Source organism: Mobula birostris, chromosome 8 (assembly GCF_030028105.1).
Source record: "Mobula birostris isolate sMobBir1 chromosome 8, sMobBir1.hap1, whole genome shotgun sequence".
Classification (NCBI taxonomy): Eukaryota; Metazoa; Chordata; class Chondrichthyes; order Myliobatiformes; family Myliobatidae; genus Mobula; species Mobula birostris.
In genome coordinates, this window is record NC_092377.1 from 138,811,094 (window position 1) to 138,834,331 (window position 23,238).

Genomic DNA, 23,238 nt, shown 5'->3' on the forward strand with positions numbered 1-23,238 from the left:
GCAGCATTTAGAGCTGCTGCCCCGCCCGGGTTCAATCCTGACCTCGGATGCTGCCTGAGTTTGTGTGTTTTAATTTTAAAATCTTACTCAAGAGATACAGCGCTGAACACACGCTTCCAACGAGCCGCAGCACCCAGCAACCCATCTATTTAACCTGAGCCTAATCACAGGACAATTTACAATTACGAATTCACTTTGGACTATGGGAGGAAAGCAGAGCACTTGAGGAAACCCATGCGGTCATGGGGAGAGTGTACAAACTCCTTACAGACAGCACCGGAATTGAACTCCAAACTCTGATCCTCTGGGCTGCAGTAGCATCACACTAATCACTACTTCTCTCAACGGCCGTGTGGGTTTCCTCTGGGCTCCAGCTTCCTCCCACGTCCTAACGACGGGGGAGTTGGGTGCAGCTGTAGAGCACAGAAACAGGCCCTTCGGCCTGTCACGTCCATACTAACCACTTTGTCCACCTGCACTACCCCTGTTTGTTTGTGCCAAGGACCGTAACTACGTCCTGATGATTCAAGTGTCTAGGCTGTTGCTTAATTGGTTACTGCTAACTACCCCTAATGTAGGTAAGTGGCAAAGAACTTCAAGGGGAATAAATCTATTTTAGTTAAGTTGCAGACGTACAGAGAGATGAGAGGTGTTATAGAGCAAATGGGAAGCCAGGGTGGAGTCTCCTCCCGTTTTACAGTAAATAGCTGAATGGACCCAGTGGCCTGGATCAGTGATGCCCAGGCATGAGCTCTAGTGGGAATTTACCTTAAAAAGCCTAAATTCAGTTAACTAAACTGGAAATCACTAGCAGACAGGGTGGTCAAACCAGCAAACCGATGGGCAGTCACGTGTCAGGTTCCATCTGGACAAGTGTGCAGGCTCTCAGTCCAGATGGAGGTTCTTGACTCCAAAACGCCACCTGTCCGTTTCCCTCCACGGATGCTGCCTGACCCGCTGAGCTCCTCCAGCAGTTTGCTCACTGCCCTAGATTCCAGCACGTGTGGTAAAACTGGGCTCGGTGACTTCCACTGGGAAATGAAGCTGGCTAACCTTACATGTCATGGGCCTGTGTGTGAACCCAGACCCTCGGCATCTTAATTGCCCCTGAAATAGCCCCTGCATCCACACACACACAGTTCAAGAGCAATAAACAGACCCAACAGTGACAAGACAAAATTAATAAAATCCCTTTCACTGACAAGCAGGTTTTCCTGCGGCGAAGTGGGAGAGAGCTCGTTTAATTTTTAACCTCAGTGACGTGCTTTAAATTGCCATTTCAGGCACACTAAACAAGGATTCACTGTGCACCTGTGAATGCCATTGTCTCATCTCTGCATTCATTACGGAAATCACACGCTTCAGAATGGGCTGACCTTACCAAGAACCAACAGGCAGATTAATCAAGAGAGCCAGAGGCACAGGCAGGTATAGAGTTCCAGTGTTTGCTTCTGAAGTCGAAAGGCATTCACTCAAGATTACCAGCCACCTGGTAGGAATCATCAGATGGGGAGGGTGAGGGCCAGGAGATGTAAAATGGGTCGCCTAAAATCAGGTCTCTTTTCCCCTTTAGGTGGGACGCGTTCCTTCTGATGGTTCCAGCCCAGTGTTGATGTTGGGAGCTGTTCTCGGTTTCAGCCACTGCTTTGCCGGTGGCAACCGTGCCCCTCTTTCCGCTGACAGTGGAAAGGCATGGGTATCCCGAACAAGATAAAAGCTGCAGATGCTGGAAATCCAAAGCAATGCACACACAGGATGGCAGAGGAACTCAGCAGGCCAGGCAGCACCCATGGGAGAGAGTGAACAGTCAGCATCCCAATGAAGGGCCTCAGCTGCCCGGCCTGCTGAGTTCCTCCGGCGTTTTGTGTGTGTCGACGAGTGTCCTGAGCTGCCTGAAGAGGTCCGGGGTGGAAAGCAATGGAAGAAATTGAATTCCAAGTCCCTGATTCTCTGCTGTAGGAGAGTGATGCAAACCTCTGGCCAGAGCTGTGAGAACTGACAGGTTCGATCGATATCACGCACAGACACATGCCTGCACTCTTTAAAGGCACCCGTTAGTCTTGCGAGACCATGGATCTGCGCCTGGAAAGTCTTCGCTCTCCAGGGTGCAGGCCTGGGCAAGGTTGTATGGAAGACCTGCAGTTGCCCATGCTGCAAGTCTCCCCTCTCCATGACACCAATGTTGTCCAAGGGAAGGGCACTAGGGCCCATACAGCTTGGCACGGGTGTCGTCGCAGAGCACTGTGTGATTAAGCGCCTTGCTCAAGGATACAACACGTTGCCTCGGCTGGGGCTTGAACTCACGACCTTCAGATCGCTAGTCGAACGTCTTAACCACTTGGCCACGTGCATGCATATGAACACACTAACACACAGAGAAGCCTGGCTTTCCACAAACAATTTGATAATCAGACGTGTGGCTCTCGATCCCATTCACAAGCTGACGCGGGCAAGATTCCAGACAACGTAAGAGTTCTCCATGCGATGAGACCCCCTCCCCCATCACAATTGGGTTTCTGTGACTGATTGGTAAGTATATAAAAGCCAGGCCTTCAGAGGACATACCCAAGTGAACAGCGCACTGATGATGTCTCCTCGCACGGTGACGAAACGTTTGCAAATGGATTGCCAAGATCAGAGAACAACCCAACCCAACCCAACACCCACCACCCGAGCTAAACATTTTCCGAGTTATTTCCATAAACACAAACAAACACACGTGCATGCAATCAGACACAAATACACAAATGCACATAAACACAAACACACTGAATAAACCCATTTCTGTTCAGCTTTTAGCTTCGATTGGACAAGGGCTGCCATCTCTTCTATAGTCACTGAAGCTGGCAGCCGTCCCTACCATGGCCCTCCTGGTTATGACATGGACCCTGTGGTACAACACCTGCTGTGGTTCTGTGGTGTGTGCTATCACTTCCAAGTCTGAAGGACCGAGGCCCATGTACCACTGAGGAATTGCTGTTGTCTGTGATATCCAGAGGAAGATGCCCCAAAGGTAGGCCACTGACACTATCACAAGGAAACAGAGGGGGTTCTCCTTAGCACCGTATCTAATATTTACCCTTCAGTAATGCTTTATTTTGACTGTGGGAGCTTGCTGTGCACAAAGTGGCTGCTATGATCAAAGTGGTTACTGCACCCATTTTTTGTAACCGGCTACGGGCCATCCCAAGGCAATGAGGCTGTCCAGAGGTAGAAGCCTCTGCGTGCCCCCCCCACCCCCGTTAACGAGCTGCTTCTACATCCACTGGCTCATCAGTTAACAATTAAGTGAGAGTGAACGGCAGACATCAACAGACCCAGCACGTTCCCACCCAATCGGGCTTGAACAAGAAACACGACACCATCATCTGTCAGCTAGTGCAGCACGGAATTCTCTTCTTTTGTTTCAAATCTCTGCTGCTTTCCAAAAAAAAATCAGTCTTGGTTTTGTGGCGTTCTCTTGTCTGAGCTCTCCAGCTATCACCTGTCAAGGCTTCCTGACTCTGTTGGTTGGAAATTCTTGAGAATTTAACTTGAGCACGTTAATGATTAATGATAGAGTGGCATAGCAGAGTACCAGTTAGGACAACGCTTTATGCACCAGCAATCACCAATCAGGGCTCAGTTCTAGGAGCTTGCATGTTCCCTCTAGGACTCCATGAGTTACTCCGGGTGCTCCAGTTTCCTCCCATATTCCAGAGGCCTATGGATTAGGGTCAGGGATTGAGCTGTGGACATGCTATGTTGGTGCTGGAAGTGTAACGACGCTTAAGGGCTTCTCCCAGCACAATTCTCAGTGTTGGTCATTGACGCAAGTGGCCACTGTGTGCTTTGATGTGCGTGTGACAAATAAAGCTAATCTTAAACACACATAAAGCTCAGTGAAGTGAGGTCCGCTGCGTTGCTTCTTCATGACCCTCACGCCGGTTACTGCTCATGCTCCGATCGACGGCGTGCTTGGTAAGCAGAGTAACATCCGCTACCCTCCTGTCACAGCTTTAAGGTGCAACGGAAGAGGCCTAGTGGGGGATTTGGGAATATGTTTTTCACCCAAACGATAGATGGGGGCAGAGAATCTCACCATACTGAAGAATCCATTATTCTCAGGGCAGGGCAGACTATAGGCCATGGGATTAGTATAAATGTGCATGGTTTTTACTTGTTTTATGTAGAGATTCTTTGTGGAGTAGGCCCTTCTGGCCCTTCAGGCCACGGCGCCCAGCAACCCAACAACTCCACCACGGGACATTGTGGAGTAGAACCTTCAGCTGTCTAGCAACCCCCAACAACTCCACCATGGGACATTGTGGAGTAGGACCTTCAGGCCCTTCAGCTGCCTAGCAACCCCAAACAACTCCACCACGGGACATTGTGGAGTAGGACCTTCAGGCCCTTCAGGTGCCTAGCAACCCCAAACAACTCCACCACGGGACATTGTGGAGTAGGACCTTCAGGCCCTTCAGGTGCCTAGCAACCCCAAACAACTCCACCACGGGACATTGTGGAGTAGAACCTTCAGGCCCTTCAGCTGCCTAGCAACCCCTGACAACTCCACCATGGGACAATTTACAGTGACCAATTAACCTACTCGGTACATCTTTGAGAGGAAACTGATGCACCCGGGGAAAACCCACGCATTCCACTGGGAAGACGTACAGAGATTCCTTACGGAGGACGCCGGAACTGAACCCCGAACTCCGACACCCCGAGCCGTACCAGTGTTTTGCCGACGATGGTCAGGATGGGCTGAAAAGCCAGTTTATTTGCAGTAGGGCTCAATGAACCAATCCATGATTGGATGATTCCTATTGATACCTTTGATGCTTTCTGTCACTTACCTACACTAGGGTAATTTGCAATGGCTATTCGATCCAGGGAGCACCCGGGGGAAACCCACACACTTGTAGGGAAAAGGTACCGACTCTGCACAGATAGTACCAGAGGTCAGGATTGAACCTGCGACACTGGAGCTCCGAATTAGCAGCAGTAACGGCGGTACCACCAGTCCATCCTGGGATGAAGGAGCTGCCTCATCAGGAACGATAAAGAGTTTAAAATAACGCGAGGCTACTTTATTAAAACACGCAAGACTCCGAAGGAGAGAGCAGGTTGGAAGCTGAAAAAGAATGTTTTCAGCTCAGGGGTGAGCCTAAAACTTTGGGACGTAGATTCAGAATATGGGCTGCCCATTTCAGATGGAGATACAGCATGAAACAGGCCCTTCGGCCCAACTGGTCTATGCTCACCAAAGTGCCCAAACAAGTTGGTCCTAATTGCCCATGTTTGAGGAGGACTTTCTCCTCTCAAGGGGGAGTTCTTGGAATCCTAAACACCAGAGAGCTGTGGAGATGCAAGCCCCTGAATAACTCCATGGCTGACTTTTGGCTTGCAGTGGGACAGGGAGATCACCCACAGTGAAGGGCCAAATGGCCTTCTCCTGACTTCCTTTCTTCTGCTTACAACAGTATGAGCCTGAGAGGCTGCCCCTGTTTTTCCTTCCTCCGCTGCTGTTTCACCAGCTCAGTACTTCAGCTTATTCATTCTTTGATCCAGAAGCGAAAAAAAACGATCTAGAACGTTCCCTGCAAATAAATGGGCTTTGCATGCAAAGTGTTACGGGAAGCCATCCAATATCCCGGCAGAATTACAGAGAGCCCTGGAATCAGAGAGCACTGTAAACCATTCAAGTGCAAACGCAGCTCTGCCCTGAGTCATGAGTGCCAAGTTTAGCACTGCAGCTTGAAAACAAAAGGAAAAAAAAAGTCATTGTTGCTTCACTGACACACCTTTAGGGGCTGAGAATGAGATCAATTTTTACATCAATCACCTTGGAACAAAGGAGGCTCCTGTGTCAACAGGCTGCCTGCAGCAACAGTCGTGTAACACCTGAGGGGCAACAGGGAGAGGAGACGAGCATAACCCCGAGACCAGGAGAAGCTCAAGAACTCAACTATCACCACCACCCCCCCCTTTTAACTTGCATCCTCCCAGAGCTACACCACCACTTCACAACTCGGGTCAGATCCCCAGTAATGTAATTACTTAATACCTGAGGGGTTTTTTGAATAAGTGTATCAAGGGGAATGAAAATAGGTAGAGGGAAACACATTAAGCGACGAGGGAGAGTGAAACATTGAGGCAAATGCGGAGGGTAAGCGCTGGCTGGCTGCCTGCCTTTTGATCGCTGGTGGGATCGCTCTGCTGCCAGGGAAGGGAAACTGTGTGTCCTGCCACCGTGCCCGGAGAATGGTACCCAGGTTTTCTGCATTTTGGATATGGTTACGGATAAGAACTTACTTTTTCAGTCTTATAGTTTTTTATATTTTGTGTTTTTCTTTCTTACATCTTTCTCTGAGTGAGTGTGTGTGTATTTCTGTGTCTATAAGGATGAGATGAAGAATGCTTTTAGGAAGTGCAAGATCAGACCCGAGGACCTGGAGGATGTTGCTGTTGACCGTACCACTTGGCGACAGCTGTGTAGGGACGGGGCTCGTATTCTGGAGATAGAAAGAACGACCAGAAGACAGCCAGGAGAAATACAGCCATGGTTGCCACCACTACTGATGACTCTAGCATAGCTGGATGCATCAGCAAGGGAGATGAGGCTGAATACAGGGCTACGGTAGGAAACTTTGTCACATGGTGTGAGCAGAATTATCTGCAGCTTAATGTGAAAAGGACTAAGGAGCTGGTGGTAGACCTGAGGAGAGCTAAGGCACCGGTGACCCCTGTTTCCATCCAGGGGGTCAGAGTGGACAAGGTGGAGGATTACAAGTACCTGAGGATACGAATTGACAATAAACTGGACTGGTCAAAGAACACTGAGGCTGTCTACAAGAAGGGTCAGAGCCATCTCTATTTCCTGAGGAGACTGAGGTCCCTTAACATCTGCTGGATGATGCTGAGGATGTTTTACGAGTCTGTGGTGGCCAGTGCGATCATGTTTGCTGTTGTGTGCTGGGGCAGCAGGCTGAGGGTAGCAGACACCAACAGAATCAACAAACTCATTCGTAAGGCCAGTGATGTGGGGATGGAACTGGACTCTTTGATGGTGGTGTCTGAAAAGAGGATGCTGTCCAAGTTGCATGCCATATTGGACAATGTCTCCCATCCACTACGTAATGTACTGGGTGGGCACAGGAGTACATTCAGCCAGAGACTCATTCCACCGAGATGCAACATAGAGCGTCATAGGAAGTCATTCCTGCCTGTGGCCATCAAACTTTACAACTCCTTCCTTGGAGGGTCAGACACCCTGAGCCAATAAGCTGGTCCAGGACTTACTTCCTGGCACAATTTACATATTACTATTTAACTACTTATGGTTTTATTACTATTTATTATTTATGGTGCAACTGTAAAGAAAACCAATTTCCCCCGGGATCAATAAAGTATGACTATGACTATGACTACCACATATACATGTCCCACCTGCAATAGAGCTTGTGGGTCCAGGATAGGACTGTATAGTCATCAAAGATCTCACCATTAAAGGAGTGGATGTCGTCATGGGATTTCGATGGACAACCGAAGAAGAGCGTGGGGTAATTTGGGGGGGGATGCGCCTGTTCCATTTTTTTGTGCAGGTGGGGAATTGGGGTTTGTGGGTTGGAGATCATGCTGCCGTTCTTTTCTTTCTTGGTTTCGTGGCTATCTGGAGAAGGAGAATCTCAGAGTTGTATACTTTGGTAATAAATGGCCCTTTCAGCCTTTGAAAAGAGAGTTGGCAGAGGGATTGGAATTGGCATTAAGGACCCTCACTTGCTTACTTCTCAGTACTAGCATGAGGAAGGAGGTCTGAAGATCTCACAGTCCTTCCCCTGTCTGTCCATGAACTCTATCTCGCTTTTAATATTGTAATTTATAGTAATTTTGTATGTCTTGTACTGTACTGCTGTCACATAACATATTTCATGACATATATCAATGATAATCAACCTCATTCTGATTCTATTATTGTCACTTGTACCGAGGCACAGTGTAAAATTTGTCTTGTATAGTGTTTGGGCAAATTAATTCATTACACACTGCACTGAAGTAGAACAGAGTAAAACAATAACAGAATAAAGTGCAGAGATCATAGTGAGGTAGATTGCGAGGACAAGAGTCCAGCTTTTTGTAGTAGGAAACCATTCAATGGCCTTATCAGAATGGGGTAGAAGCTGTCCTTGGGCCCTGGTGTTCTTGTGTGCTTTCAGGCTTTCTGCATTATGGGAGAAGGGAGAAGAGATAATGTCTGTGGGGTGGGTGGGGTCTTTGATTTTGCTGGCAGTGAGAAATACAGACAGAATCCATGGAGGGGAAGTTAGTTTTTGTTAAGTGCTGAGAAACTACCCAGGGGCAGGGCAGCTGCCAAACCAAGATGTGATGCATCCTGATAGGTGCTTTCTGTGGTGCACCTATAAAAATTGGTAAGGGTCGGCAAAGTGTTGGGGGGGGGGGGGGAGAAGAGAGGAGAAAAAGATAGAGTGATGGAAAAGATAGTAATAGAAGAGAGAGAGATAGTGATGGGAGAGTGAGGCAAAAACAAAAAATGCAGGAGACATTCAGCAGGTCAGACTGCATCTGCGGGAAGAAAAATTGAGTTAATGTTTTGGGTTGAAGACCCCTCATCGGAACTGGGAGGGAGACAAAAGAAGGTGGGGAGGGAGGAGAGAGGGGTGTAATTGACTCCAGCAGGTTGAAGGTCGAAGATTGAAGTCAGCGTGTCTGAAAATCAGAGGCGCAATGTATGCGAGTCTGGGCCAGCGACTGAAGGTTGGAGGTCCAGAGGTGGCCTGTTCCGGAAGCCTGTTTGTGTGTGTAGGTGGGAGGGAGGATAGGGGCTAGTATTATTGTAGGTGATTGTGTGGTTCTGCTGAACATTGTGGGAATGCTACGTTGGTGGCAGAATGGTTGGTGGCACTAGCAAGCTGCCCCCCAGCCCTCCTTAGGTAGTGTTGGCAGTTTCAAAGCTCAGGTGTTGAAATGAATGAATCTGAATCTGTAATACCAGGGTGTAAACTGTAATCTAGGTTATCCGGTCAGTGGGTGAACAACAGCAATGAGAGAGAACAGGGACTAAAGAATGTAGGAGTTGCAAAATGCAGATCAGGAATACAAGACCGGCAGGTCAAGGCAGTGAAAGAGTGGAGTGAAAGGGGAGATGGGGGTGGGGAAAGTTATGAGGTGAGTCAAAGTCATAGATGGACAACTGATACAGGCAGAGATCAAGTTACCTGAAGTTGTAGAATTCAATCTGCCAAGACAAGAGATGAAGGTCTGTGACTTCAGGCTGCACTTGGCTTCATTGTAACAGAACGGAACGGGTCAGGGTGGATGTGGGGTGGGGAATTAAAGTGGCACGGCAGTGGGAAGCTCACCCTCTCCACTGCTGACTCACTCCACCGGTGTTCGCCTGACCTGTGCCTGGCTTATCCAGTGCAGAGGAGATGACGCTGAATTCGTAGTGCACTAGGATGGAAGAGGTGCAAGCCATTTGCAGCTTCACTTGGAAAGACCATTTGAGGCCCTGGATGGTGGAGTGGAAAAACCGTAAGGTCAAGTGTTGCACTGCATTTGGGAAGGGGCTGTGAGGAACAGGGAGGCTGATGGGAATGGAAAAATGAGTCGTGAAGAGAATGGTCCCTGTGAAATGCTGAAAGAGGAAGATGATCTCTGAGAGGACACGAGAGGGGAGTGTGAGAGGACAATTATCCTGCACTAATCCTCTATCCTTGCATTCCCTTTGGAGGATTTGTAGAGCATAATCCTGCGAATGTTGCATGAGCCTAGGCTGACTTTCTCAGAGATCTAGGACTGCGAGAAGCTGGATACTACCCTGATCTTGCCCACTGTGCCAACTTACCCCATCCCTGCCAACTTGCCCAACTAATGCCGCGATATCAGCCACTCACTTGCTTCCTTCTTGCTCTTTTCATCTGATTCGTTCCTTTCATCATCGTCCGTCTCTACATCATCGTCATCGTCATCATCCTCGTCTTCATCATCCTCTTCCACCGAATACACAGCATCTGTTGGAGGAACAAGAACCGGGTCAGGGACTGGAGGTGAAAGAGGTTGTAAGCAGCACCCAGCTCCCTGACCTGAGCCCAACCAAAGCGGAACCACATACATCAACATTTCATATGCACACTGACAAAACACTCAGGCGTGGGACTGGATGGAGTGTATACACTGATGGGCCATTTGTATTAGGGACAAGAGGGTGTGAGTGTGTGTACGAAGTGAGTAAGTGTGCAAAGCGCGTGCGTGTTCAGAGTAATGACCAAGTTCCCTGTTTACAGATGTCTATAAGCCAATTTTGCCGGTAGATCAGAAGGTACTCCAAAATCTCTGGGTATGGTAACCATACCCCCACAATACTGTAATGGGCTGCATCAGAAGCACAAGACTGATAAGGAGGGACAATGACTACAAGGGGAGAGGGAGGGAGGGAGGGAGGGAGAGAGAGAGAGAGAGAGAGAAAGAAAGAAAGAGAGAGAGAGACATAGAGAGAGAGAGAGAGAGAGAGAGAGAGAGAGAGAGAGAGAGAGAGAGAGAGAGAGAGAGAGAGAGAGAGAGAGAGAGAGAGACATAGAGAAGAAACTAGTTTTGTTATTCGTAGCAATACAAGTTTGCATGTACATCGGACTCTTAAAACTCGATATCCTGGAAGGTTGTTCATATAAAGGGGTGTTTATAAGTCAGGTCTTCATAACCTGGGGATGACCTGCACTGGTGAAACACTCGGGGTGTGTGACACCTTGTTGTCGACCTGCATTCGGGCCAGTCTGGCTCAGCACACCATCCAAGTGAGAATGGTTTGGTTCAGCCTCTGGATTTTAGTTAGGTGGACGACTGAGATTGCTGTACTTATGGGTTAGGGAGAACGCTGGTCCCTCGCGCTCAGTTTAGGAACAGTTGGTGGTTTGGACTCTAAACTCTCTAGACCAGGAGTTCCCAACCTTTTTTATGCCAAGGAGTCTTACTATTAACCCAGGGGGTCCATGGAGGCATGGGTGAGCTTCGCCAGAATGGCTCCTGGTGAAGTCTCCAATATGTGGGGAGCTCAGCCATTCCAAGGCAGTGTTCCCCTGAACAAGGGAAGTGCAGGGTGACTCCACTGACAGGGAGAAGCGAGGGTAGCTGGCCAGGGAGTGCAGATCGAGAGGTAGACACTGAAAATGGGACTGAGGTCTTTCAGAAAGGAGGTTCTGAAAGAGTGAAGGTGGGGGTGGGAAATAGAGTGTGGAACTGTCTCTCACAGTCGATGGTCAGCACAGGTTTGACTGTTGGTGGGAAACTGAGATCGTTTTCCAGACAGCGTGGCCATAAAGTGGAACAACTGGGTAGGTGGGGTTATTAGGGGCGGCAGAACAGGGCAGAATGGTCTCCTACTGTCCTTAAATAAGGCAGCAGTACCCAGATGCTGCAAGACATGGCTTTCTGGTCAATGTCATCAAGTGAGGAGGCTCCCACCCAGAGACTGATTACTAGACCCAGGGAACAGGGCAGATACCCAGGTGCGTGGACTTGGGTTGGGACAAGGACGCATGGACCTGCACAACAACTCTTCAATGCAGCCTGCCCTTTCTCGACAACTGAGTGGCAACACTTCAGAATCCCACCAGACCCAAAGACCCCCAAGATCCCAGATGCCAGAACACTAGGAACCCAGAAACCAGGACTTCAAGACCAGACACGCCATGATGCAAGAATGCCAGGAACCCCAGCGCAGGAACCTCAGACCAGAGATGCCAGGATGCCAGGAACCCAAACATGAGGATGCCAGAGTGCAAGAAACCCAGAAACCAGGACCTCAGGACCAGACACACCAAGATGTGAGAATGCCAAGAACCCAAGCGCAGGAACCTCAGGACCAGAGATGCAAGAATGCCAGGAACCCAAACACCAGGATGCCAGAGTGCAAGAAACCCAGGTACCAGGACCTCAAGCGCAGAGATGCTAAGACGCGAGAATGCCAGAACGCAAGGAACCCTGGCACCAAGACCTCAGAACCCCAGGGGTCTTCCTAATTGCCCTGTCCCAGCTGGGCTCTGACATACCGGAGACGTTTACGGCAAAGTGCGAGGTCTCGCTGCCGGACGGGCCGCTGGTGATGCAGGTGTAGTGCCCGGAGTCCTCGCGCACCGAGTCAGTGATCTGCAGGTACTCGGCGGTGATGCGGGTGCGGTTGTTGGCGGGCAGCTGCACCCCGTCCTTGGTCCAGGCGATGCTCTGGATGTCCTCCCGCAAGCGGCAGCGCAGCTCCAGGGAATCGCCCGGGTGCGTGGAGTACGGCTCTACTTCCCCACTCTGCTTCAGGGACACTGTGGAGCCAGGGGAGAGGCAGTTAACACAGGGCACATCCATCACCTCCCTAACACAGTGACACAGCCGGCAAAGCCACTGCCTCACCGCTCCAGAGACCTGGGTTCAATCCTGACCCTGGGTGCTGTCTGTGTGGAGTTTGCATGTCACCCCCCTCACCACATGAGTGCCACTGCCCCCACCCCATGTGTTCGTTTCCCCTCTCATCTCAGAAACACAAGGGCTGGCAGCTTAACTCAATCTTTATGCCTGCAAGAAAATGAACCTCAAGGTAGTTATGGTGCTTAGCTTAATAATAAATTTATTTTGAACTTTGAGCAGGGGGCTGTAAATTTTCCCGGTATAACTTGGGGTGGGGGGAGAATTGGTAGGAATGTGGGGAGAATGAAATGTGTTTTGTGCAGCAACAAACAATCTGTGGGAGGAAGGAGGGAAGGAACTGTCAAAATCTCAGGTCGGGACACTGCGTGAGCATGAGTGATACGTGTATGTGTGTGGGGAAAGAGACAGATTGGTGGAAGGGGAGGGGGGAGAGGGGGAGAGAGGGGGGGGGAGAGAGGGGGGAGAGAGGGGGGAGGGGGGAGGGGAGAGGGGGAGGGGAAGAGGGGAAGAGGGGGAGAGGGGGAGAGGGGGAGGGGGGGAGGGGAAGAGGGGGAGAGAGGGGGAGAGAGGGGGAGAGAGGGGGAGAGAGGGGGAGAGGGGGGGGAGAGAGGGGGAGAGGGGGGGAGAGGGGGGAGAGAGGGGGAGAGAGGGGGAGAGAGGGGGAGGGGGAGAGAGGAGGAGGGAGGGGGGAGAGAAGGGGACGAGCGAGGGGGGAGAGAAGGGGACGGGCGAGGGGGGAGAGAAGGGGACGGGCGAGGGGGGGGAGAGAAGGGGACGGGCGAGGGGGGAGAGAAGGGGACGGGCGAGGGGGGGTAGGGAGCACCATGGAAAGCATTCTACCTGGATGTGTTACTCCTCCTACGACAACAGTGTTGCCGTGACCGGGGAGTTCCATACACAGCTCTGTACATCATGAAAGCAGCCTTCCCTCTCTGGACCCTGTCTATACTTCGTGCGAATTCAGCGAAGCAGGCAGCATGATCAAAACCGCCTTGGACATTCGCTCTTCTCCCTCTCCTATCCGGTAGAAGGTGCAAAGGCGAGAAAGCATATACCATTCGGCTCAAGAACAGCTTTTAACCTGCTGCTGTAAATGGTTCCCTAATGCAATAAGACAGACTCTTGACCCCACAATTTACCTCATTATGATGTTACACCTGCACGACACTTTCTTTGTAGCTGTTACACTTTATTCTGCATTGTTTACCCTTGATCTACTGCAATGCACTGTGAAATGGTTTGACCTGTCTGCAAGACAAGCTTTTCACTATACCTCAGTACACGTGACAATAATAAACCAACTCCAATTGAGTGTGGGGAGGGGGGGTAAGGAGAGTGAGGGGGTGGGGAAGATTATAGACCAAAGGGATGGCTGATGTACCTGGCCTGAAAACACCACAGGGCTGCAGTGACTGCACTCACTCACGTAACCAAGTGACCAAACTGCTTGCTCCCAACAATAAAGGCATTGAAGGCCCTGCAGCAGGTTACCCTCCCCCACCCTATTCTCTCCCAGGGGCTCTCGGCTGGGGAGCTGCTGAAGGCATTTCCTGACCTGAGGGGCACATGCCAGTGGCCCTCTCAACCCCACGACAGGAAGTGTGCTGACGATTCAACGCGGCGTGCAGTCCTTGTACAAATGGGCTCTGCGTGAAGCAGCAGGTCCTGGCCAGCTTCCATACAAACCACAGCGCCTGACTCATTTAATTAAGGAAATGTGGCTCTCTCTCTACTTCTCTTCACTCTATCACCATTCTTCTCTTTCCTCTTTTAATGTATCTTTATCTCCTCCCTCCATCTCTTCCTTCTCCTCTTTCTCTTTGCTTCTCCTCTTTTTCTCTTCCTTCGCTCTCTCCCATCCATCTCTTCTGCCGCCTCTCTCCCCCCTGCCACCTACAGCCAGAAGAACCTCATGCACCCTCCCCCTGACTCCGGACGCAGTGAATGCCTGACCATAGGTCACTGGAGGTGGCGGCTGCTGGCAGGGGGAGATGGGTCCTCCATCATGCTTGGCCTTCTGAGTTTTTGGGCTTGGGGGAGCTGCCAGGACACCCACACATGTTGATAGCCGGTGGGCCGACTCCTCCTGTGCAGCCGCAAAACCTGCCTACAGGTAGTCCGACTAACCCCCCACCCCGAGGTACAGGACAGGAACACACACTGCAGAACCACGAGGGGTCTCAGCCACCAAACGCACATCACGAAAGTGAGAAGAGGGGCTGGGGGGATTTGTGGAGCAGCAGGGATGGAAAGATGGAGATCAGGGAGGATCAAATGGCAAGTGAGAATCTTCAAAACGAGAGGCCACTTGTCCCATCTTGTCCTTGCCAGACATTAGCAGATGCTTGCTGGGATTTTGGAGAGCTGGAGATTTCCAGGGTCTGGAATCCGGTAAATTAGGGAATGCCGAGGATGGAGGGGCTGGCTCGGGGAGCGAATCTGGGTGGGAGCACCTGAGTAATGTTGTTGAAACCCAACCGACAACGTGTAACCTGGTGATGGGAAGGCCAAGACCTCGAGGTGCTCATTCCATCTCATGCAGTGGCTGCCTGAAGAACAGCCATTTTGGAAACTGATACACCAAGGCTCCCACCTTAACCATCATCACAGGTCATGGACCCCTCTCTACAACGCAGTAACAGGGCAGGCAAACGAGGACAATCAGTAAAGCAGTTTCAAGTAATCTGTACAAATGATGAGACTTACACATGAACTGCTCCCAGGATCTCACTGCCTATGGTATCCCCTCGAGTACCAACTTGTACCGTGCCAAGTCTGTTATATGTGTGTGCTGGCCACATGAAACCAACCCACCATACAGTTCCTCCAACAGGGGACCCTGGGAGATGATGGAGCCTTGAGATAAGGGATTCAGAACAGACCAGAGAAAATATAAGATTCAGAAATATTAATCGTTCGGAGGCGAGTGCCAAAAAATAATCCTTGGAAGATAAAGGGTGGGGAGGGGCCGGTGGTCCTCTGCAGCCTCACGTATCTATAGAGGAGGCACCTGCCAAGTTCTGTCAGCAAATGGGAACCAGCCAAACACTTGACGGAGACACCGATACCTCTGCTTCCTCTCAGCAGGACTGGGCACCTGAGGAAGGGTGTACCTGTGCCTCAGGTCAGAGGTCAATGCAGAGAACCCTGCACTAACTCCTCGCCGACTACTTTGGCGCTTTGTTTGGTCCAGTTGGAGAAACACAACTACCCCAGGTCACAATGGGGTTGCACTCCTCTGAGCTGTAGGTGACCCGGACAGATCGCAGGTCAGAAACACCGCCGCGAATCGAATGCCCAGCGGGCAGACGACTGCAGACCTGAGGCAGGTGGCAAATCCACCCTGCCGGCCTCCCGAGCCGTAAGTCAAGGAAGCCCAGCCTCACGAGTTCAAACCTGAGCCTGCTCAGGTTGACACCCTGGGGCTGAGGGTGCGCCACCTTGTCAGAGGCACTGTCTCTAGAGTGAGCGCTAACTGATCAAATTGGTTTATTACCGCCGCGTGTGCTTTGCATATCTTCCATTTCATCACAACAGAGCACTGAATGAAGCATAAGGGAAATTATAACAGAGTGTAGAGTAACATGTTACAGTTAGAGAGGAAGTGTAGTGCAGGTAGATAATACGGTGCAAGGCCATAACAAGGTAGACTGTGAGGTCAAGAGCCCATCTTATCATACTAGGAATCTGCTGAATGGTCTCATTACAGTGAGACAGAAACTGGTAGTACCTGCGTTCAGGCTTTTGTATCTTGTGCCTGAAAGGAGGGAGGAGAGTATGTCTGGGGTTTGATTATGCTGGTTACTTCACCAGAGCCGTGAGAAGTGTAGACAGACTCCATGCAGTGGAGTCTGGTTTCTGTGGTGTAATCAGATGTGTCCATAAATCTCTGTACTTTCTTGTGGTCTCATTTAGGAAGCCCTTCTGTTTCTGTACAAAGCTGCCATGCCTGACGCAGAAGGAAGGATCTGTCATTCCTCTGGGGACACTGATAGCCATTACTCGATGAAGTGTTGGGCCGTCACTCATACAATGGTTAACTGACAGAAGACCACTTGGCCCATACTGTGCATGCTGGCTCTCTACCAGACCAACTCAAATTTCACCCCCTGACCCCACTCAGTAGCCTTGAAATTTCTTTCCTCCCTTGAGGGCAACATTAATTGCTTCATTCAGTTGCAGCACACAAGATCGTGGAGGAGCTCAGCAGGTCAAGCAACAGCTATGGAAAGAGACGAGCAGTCAACATCCTTCATCTGCAGTCTCGTATCCCCATGTTTCATTCAGTAATACTACATTAATCCCTTCTTATTTTTAACCCTCCCCACACATCTCATCAAATTCCCCCCCACACACATTTTTTTTGTGAATACACAAAACAGATGAGGCCAATTTCTTTCTCACAGAGTGGTCAAATTGTTGGAACTCTCCTCCCCAAAGAGGAGTGGGAGCAGGGGTTTGAATGTTAAGGCAGAGGAGATAGATTATAGATAAGCAAGGTCACCAGGGTAGACAGGAACACGGAGAAAGTGAAATTATAGTCAGATCAGCAGGGAAGTTATTAAGTGGAGGGGTAACTCAGCTCCTCACCCAGTGCTCTGTCAGAAGACAAGCCGTATTGTGTTCGACTGCAGACTGCTGCAACACTCAGGGACTCGGTCTATATTTATTTTGAGTGACTGTACTTTACTGCTATCGTGTACGTGCTTTGTGCTGTGTATGACTGTTGGTATTGTGTTTTGCACCTTAGCCCCGGAGCAATGATGTTTTGCTGGGCTACATTCATGTTTATTCACATAAGGTTGAGTGAGAAATTAAAGCTTGAACTTGAGATGTTTGTGTCTTTTACCCTTCCTGTTTCTAATACAGCAGACACCATCCATCTGCCCCACTGGTCAGTACGGGTGAATGTGTGTGTTTAACACCAGGCTCTTCGCATTGTACTGGAAAACCCCCTTTTCATGACCCATACAAGAAACGGGTGCCCTCCTCAGAAACTCAGTACTCAGGTGAAACCCTTGTCAAGATGACCCGATCCTTCCACCTGCACCCACCTCTCCCCTCCCCTCATTGCTTGCAGGAACTGCAATTTGACCCACCTAGTGGGAGGTTCTCCAGGCCAAACATCAACGGTCTGGTTTTGGTGGTAATGACTGGCCATGCTAATGGTGGTGGGCAACCTATGTTGGCATTGGAATGTGTGCTGTCCCCAGAACATCAGAAGGTTGTGTTGGTTGTTAATGCATCCGATGCATTTCACTGTATGTCTCAATGTACGTGCGATAACTAAACAAATCTGAACCTGGGAGACCAGAACCACCACTCCCCTCCCTCAGAACGGTGGCCCTGACAACTGTCACATCCACAGCACACCTGAGAGTGCGGTACTCCCTCTGCATGGTAGGGGCCGGTCCAGTCTCCCAGGTTGACGTCTTCTCTGGAACGGGACTTGAACCCACAACCTTCTGACCTTGAAGTGAGCACACAGCCGCAGCTGAGAGCGCGTGTTGAGTGTTATGCACACAGGCCCTAACTGGGGAATAAACAGGCTGTGCAGGAGAACATATGGAAATGGTTCCGGCAGAATGGAGACTCAGGAACACTCAGGCCCTTCCCACAACAGCAGGTCTGATTGCACGCGGCTGGTTGAGTCGGGTGATATATAGTGGAGTGGTTTAAAGAGCAAGAAAGAGAAAGAGGGGGTGAAGAGAGTGAGAAAGGGGGGGCAGCTGAAGGTGGGGCTGAAGAGAGAGAGAGAGAGAGAGAGAGAGAGAGAGAGAGAGAGAGAGAAAGAAAGAATGTGAAGAGGCAGCAGTGTGACAGTGTGAGCTAGTGTTTTTATTAAAATAAACATTTTAAATAACAAAGATTACAAGAGTAAACCATGCATTCTTTCTCATTCGTACTAGTGCTGTTCCAGCCAGGCTTGTGAAGTCAGCTTCACCGTGCCTGTATGATTCCTGGTGAGCAGGAATGATAAACCCCGTTGTTGTTAGGAACCAAACTCTGAGCTGCTTGGGGTGGAGTGGAAGAGAAAAAGAGATGAGGCCTCTCTGGAGGCTAATCTGAACGATGGGTGCCAGTGTGAGTGACGTCCATGGGTTCAGGCGTGTTGAGAGTACTTCCTTCAGGCCCCCGTTTGAGCATTAACCTGACAGCCAGTCCCTTGTTGATCCTTCACCACGTATCAGTGCTGCAGAACAAAAAGGTCCATTGTTTCGCTCAGCTAATCATTCTCCAACCCTCAATCAGTACCTTCACCCTCTGTTTACAGAGATGGGACACATTCCTCCTCCCCTCCCACCCCCAAAGGGCCCCCGCACTCCGGAACCATCTGCAGGGACTGCGTCACAAATCTTACAGCCCAGCCGCAAAGGAGGCCCCTGTCTCTTTGCTCCCCTCCTGCCCAATAACAACACAAAGCCCCTGTGCGAGGCCTGGTTGTTATTGCAGGCGGGCGAACACCTGGGAATTCCAGCCTTCCTCATGCATCAATGCCAGCAGATTATCCAGAGAGAGCAGCCCGTCTTAAAGGAGCCACGCATCTTCACCGAGTCCCAGCCTTGCTTTCGGGTAATCTCCTCAGCGCTAGGTCAAACCCAGCCAAGGCGATAGGATTCACAAAATATTGGTACAGGAGCCTGAGGACCCACACTCAGAACAGCTTCTTCCCCTCCGCCATCAGATTTATGAATTGTCCGTGAACACTAGTTCACTACGTGTTTGTTGCCCTACTTTTTGAACTTTGTAACTTCGGGTAAGATTTATGTCTTGCACTGTACTGCTGTTGCGAAACGACGCCTACACCATATATGGCAGTGACAACAAACTTGATTCTCATTCTTCTGAAGGGTCCAGTAAACAAAATGCTGGAGGAACTCAGCAGATCAGGCAGCATCTATGGAGGTACAGGGTTGGTCAATGTTACGAGTTGAGTCCCGGCGTCAGAATACATCTCCTGCTTCTCGCTGTCTCTGCCCCAGTCCTGATTCAGGATCTTAACCCAAATCACCGACCGCCCCTTTGCCTCCTCAGATGCTGCTTGAGCTGCTGAGGTTCTCCACTGGTTTGTCTCTTTGCTCTAGGTTCCAGTATCTACAGCCTCGAGTCTCCTACAGGGCCAGCCCGGGAATGATGGCACAAATGGCCTCTCCTTTGTCACCCTTCTGGGCGCCTCCAGTTCTGACCTGCTGCACGATCCACAACCACCAACCACCTGATCACTACCTGGCCCCTGACTGGAACTCCCTCTCCACTATCACACTTTCCCTCCTTCAGGCATTCTCTCTCCACCCAAGGTCACTGAAGGTACCAATAAAATCTTTAGGGACACGGATAAGAGTGGCTACACTCAGATTTTTTCCCCAGGGTTGGCAAATCAGGAACTACAGAGCACAGGTTTCAGCTGAGCAGGGAGGGAGTTGAAACTTACAGACTGGTATACATATGAAATGAGCTGCCAGAGGAAGTGGTAGATTAAAATTGGATCAGCTGTGATGAAGTGGCAGAACAGACTCGATGGGCCAAATAGCCTAACTCTGCTCCCATATCTTATGGGATTAACAGCGTTTAAAAGACAGTTGGACAGGTGTATGGATTGGAAAGAAGGTTAAGTGCCAAACATCTGGGTTAGAATGGACCATTTGGACCGAAGGGCCTACCTCTGTACTGTATAACCTATGATGTGGTCATAATATCCCCTCGCGAACCTGAGGACCACACTTCTGAGGTGATTCTAACTTTTTCCATGTGCAGTACGTGGATTGGTAAATTGGTTTATTATTGTCACAAGTGCCTTCCACTCAACCCCAGCAGCACTGCAATAGGCTGCATCATTTTACAAAGGTACGCCTCCTCTGACAGCACTCAGCAGAGTTTAGTGTCTGCCATAAGACACACCGACATAGGACAATAAGCAGCGGCAACAAGCCCTTTGGTTTGTTGAGTCTGCAGTGACTACCACCCCCATCTATAACAGGGAATCCCAACCTGGTATTGCTCCATGGCTTAAAAACGGTTCAAAGCTCCTGAGTTACACGAATCTTAACCCATTTTAATATTCTCCGAACACCCGCTACCACCCCCCCACCCCGGTTTTTATCCCTCACCCTACACAAGGTACCGACAATTTACAGTGGTTATTTCACCTACTCAAAGGACATCTCACTTAAAAGACAGCACGTTGGCAGCGTGGTTCTCCCTCAGTTCCACCCCTCCCGCAACACGGTATTCACTCAGTTCCACCCCTCCCGCAACACAGTATTCACTCAGTTCCACCCCTCCCACAGAGCACAGTATTCACTCAGTTCCACCCCTCCCGCAGCACGGTATTCATTTGGTATCGCTCCTCCCACAGTGTGGGCCCTCAGTACCACCCCTCCCACAGTGTGGGCCCTCAGTACCACCCCTCCCACAGTGTGGGCCCTCGGTACCGCCCCTCCCACAGTGTGGGCCCTCGGTACCGCCCCTCCCACAGCGTTGGCCCTCGGTATCGCCCCTCCCACAGCGTTGGCCCTCGGTACCGCCCCACCACAGCGTGGGCCCTCGGTACCGCCCCACCACAGCGTGGGCCCTCGGTACCGCCCCTCCCACAGCGTGGGCCCTCGGTACCGCCCCTCCCACTGCACAGTGCTCCATTAGTATTGAGCTGGTGCTTTGAACCCCCTTAGGTGAAGCAACAGGAAACCCCATCTGCAGTGAAGAAAGTGACAGGAGCGTGGGGGCTTTGCATTCTCACGTGTGAGGCAGACGATCCCCCACTTATCCCCAGCCGCTTCTCCAAGCTCCCGACATCACTCATTTAGCCAGGCAGTTTTAAACAGCTCTCCTGACACGCTTAACATACTTGTTGGTTGATAAGGTAGCAGAGAATGCATACAGCTAGTTGGGGGAGACAGCAAACCTTTTGTCTGCCTGTCCTGCAGTGAATAACTGGCAGAAATGATTGTAGTATTTACTGCATTCCTTCCAGCACACCTCAGCTACTCTCCACACCAGCCAGAGGTTTACTTGTCGGTGATCGGATTTCACTACGGATTCCAACTGGCAGTGAGCTGAGCTGATGGCCCCTTCCTCCACCCTCCCTCTTGGACTCCAGCTGCACTGTTTCTGAGGCAGAGGCAGAAACCTCTCGAGTTTCTGCTCCAAGACCTGTACACTCTCCTGCCTCTCACCCAAGTAGGTGGAAGCCGGACACTTCAGCCATCGCAGATCTCCGCAGTCCACTCCATAACGAAAGCCTGGGGCCGGCCACCTCGAGTGTTGGTGGCTTATAGCAAGCACCGGCCACGGCTGATCAAGCACAAGAGCTCGGTGGCCTGCGACCTCCCAGTGTTGCGCTTTCTGCCTGAGCCTGCTGCACCCATCATGGTTACAGTTAGCTTTATTTGTCACTTTGACAGCGTAACACACAGTGCAATGCGTTGCTTGTGTCAAATCAAATTAGTGAGGATTCTGCTGGGCAAGCCCACAATTTACTAACCCCTAACCTGCACGTCTTTGGAATGGGGGAGGAAACCAGAGCACCTGGAGGAAACCCAAGCAGTCACAGGGGAACAGGCAGCTGCAGGAATTGAACCCCTGATCTGACAGCTTGCACCATAATGGCATTACGTTAACTGCTACACCACCATGCCAAGAGCGTCCATGACCTGTATGCGTGGGGGAAGCTGCTGAGGGCAGGAAATGGCTCCTAGGCTGCACTGCTTAATGAAACCACAGCCCCTTCTTGGGGCTGCTGCCCTTACATAGGCAGGGTGGGGGTGTATTCAACATGGTGAAGCCCACTAGTGCACGTGGGTGTACGCAAGGGTGGCAGAGATTGCTGGGGCTGAGGGACAAACAGGTGCAGTTGGGGTGGGGGAATAGAGGTGATGAGGATGACTGGGCGTGAGGTCACATTGGAACAGTGTGACCTGGGTTCAATCTTAACTGCCGGTGCTGTCTGCGTGGGGCCTGCATGCTCTCTATGTGACTACATCGGTCTCCCCCAGGGTACTCCGGTTTCCTCTCACATGGGTCCCACGTGGGTCGACAGGGTAATAATAACCCCTGTTGTGCAGAATATGGTGGAGACAATGGGAATGTGGGGGAATAGGCAGAGAAGGTTACGCTGAGAGCTGGCAAAGAAGCATTTGGCCAAAAGGCCTCCTGGCTCATTAGGACATTTGCAACAACAGAGACTGTTGAAAAGGAGGACTTGTGTGTTTAATGGGGTGCCGGGGGAGGGGCGGGGGAATGGTGGCCTCACAAGTTCGCTGTGAAGGCTCCAGCATTAGGTCTGGCCCACCTCACCTGCCATGCTTCCCTGAGGGCAACTGTGTTAGAGAGCTTTACACCCTGAGAGTACCCAAATAAGGGCCCTCCATTTCCCAATGGGACCCTGCTTGATCTCCCATCCTCTGCTGCACAGCACGGCGATGGATGTCAGCGCTTGAAGGCTCACTCTCCCTGGTGGCAATACTGCTGTCACAGATAAGAGACAGGCTGAAGGAGAGAGGGTTAGCACCCAAACAAGATGCATGCCAGGAGGGAGACCCCATGATCTAAGACAGGGGTCTCTGCCAGCGACATCAAGAAGTTGCTCCTACCCAGCACCTCCTGGAACCCCATGGAACACAGCAATGCAGAAGTTAACTGCGTGTCCTCACTGGACACAAATCAGAAAATGCTAAGCTCTGACAAAGGGTCTTTGACCTGAAACGTTAACCCAGCTTCTCTTCCCACAGTGCAGTCTGACCTGTGGAGGATTCCCAACATTTTCTGTTTCAATAGGACAGTAGCTGGATCAGGGATTCATTCACTGCCACGTTATAGTCAGTACAG

The 23,238-nt window shown here is 50.7% G+C and overlaps 1 protein-coding gene across 14 annotated transcripts in view; it reads right to left on the reverse strand.

Annotated features, from left to right (window-relative positions):
* LOC140201781 (fibroblast growth factor receptor 1-like) overlaps window positions 1-23,238 on the reverse strand; it is a 214,866-nt gene that overhangs the window by 65,489 nt on the left and 126,139 nt on the right. For 13 of the 14 annotated variants that reach the window (XM_072266455.1, XM_072266451.1, XM_072266445.1 and 10 more), the window contains 2 exons: window positions 12,048-12,311; window positions 9,897-10,013 (listed from right to left, as the gene is read on the reverse strand). In XM_072266455.1, coding sequence (XP_072122556.1) covers window positions 9,897-10,013; window positions 12,048-12,311 — 381 coding nt within the window. The remainder of the gene's footprint in view (window positions 1-9,896; window positions 10,014-12,047; window positions 12,312-23,238) is intronic. The other variant, XM_072266459.1, reaches the window with a different exon arrangement.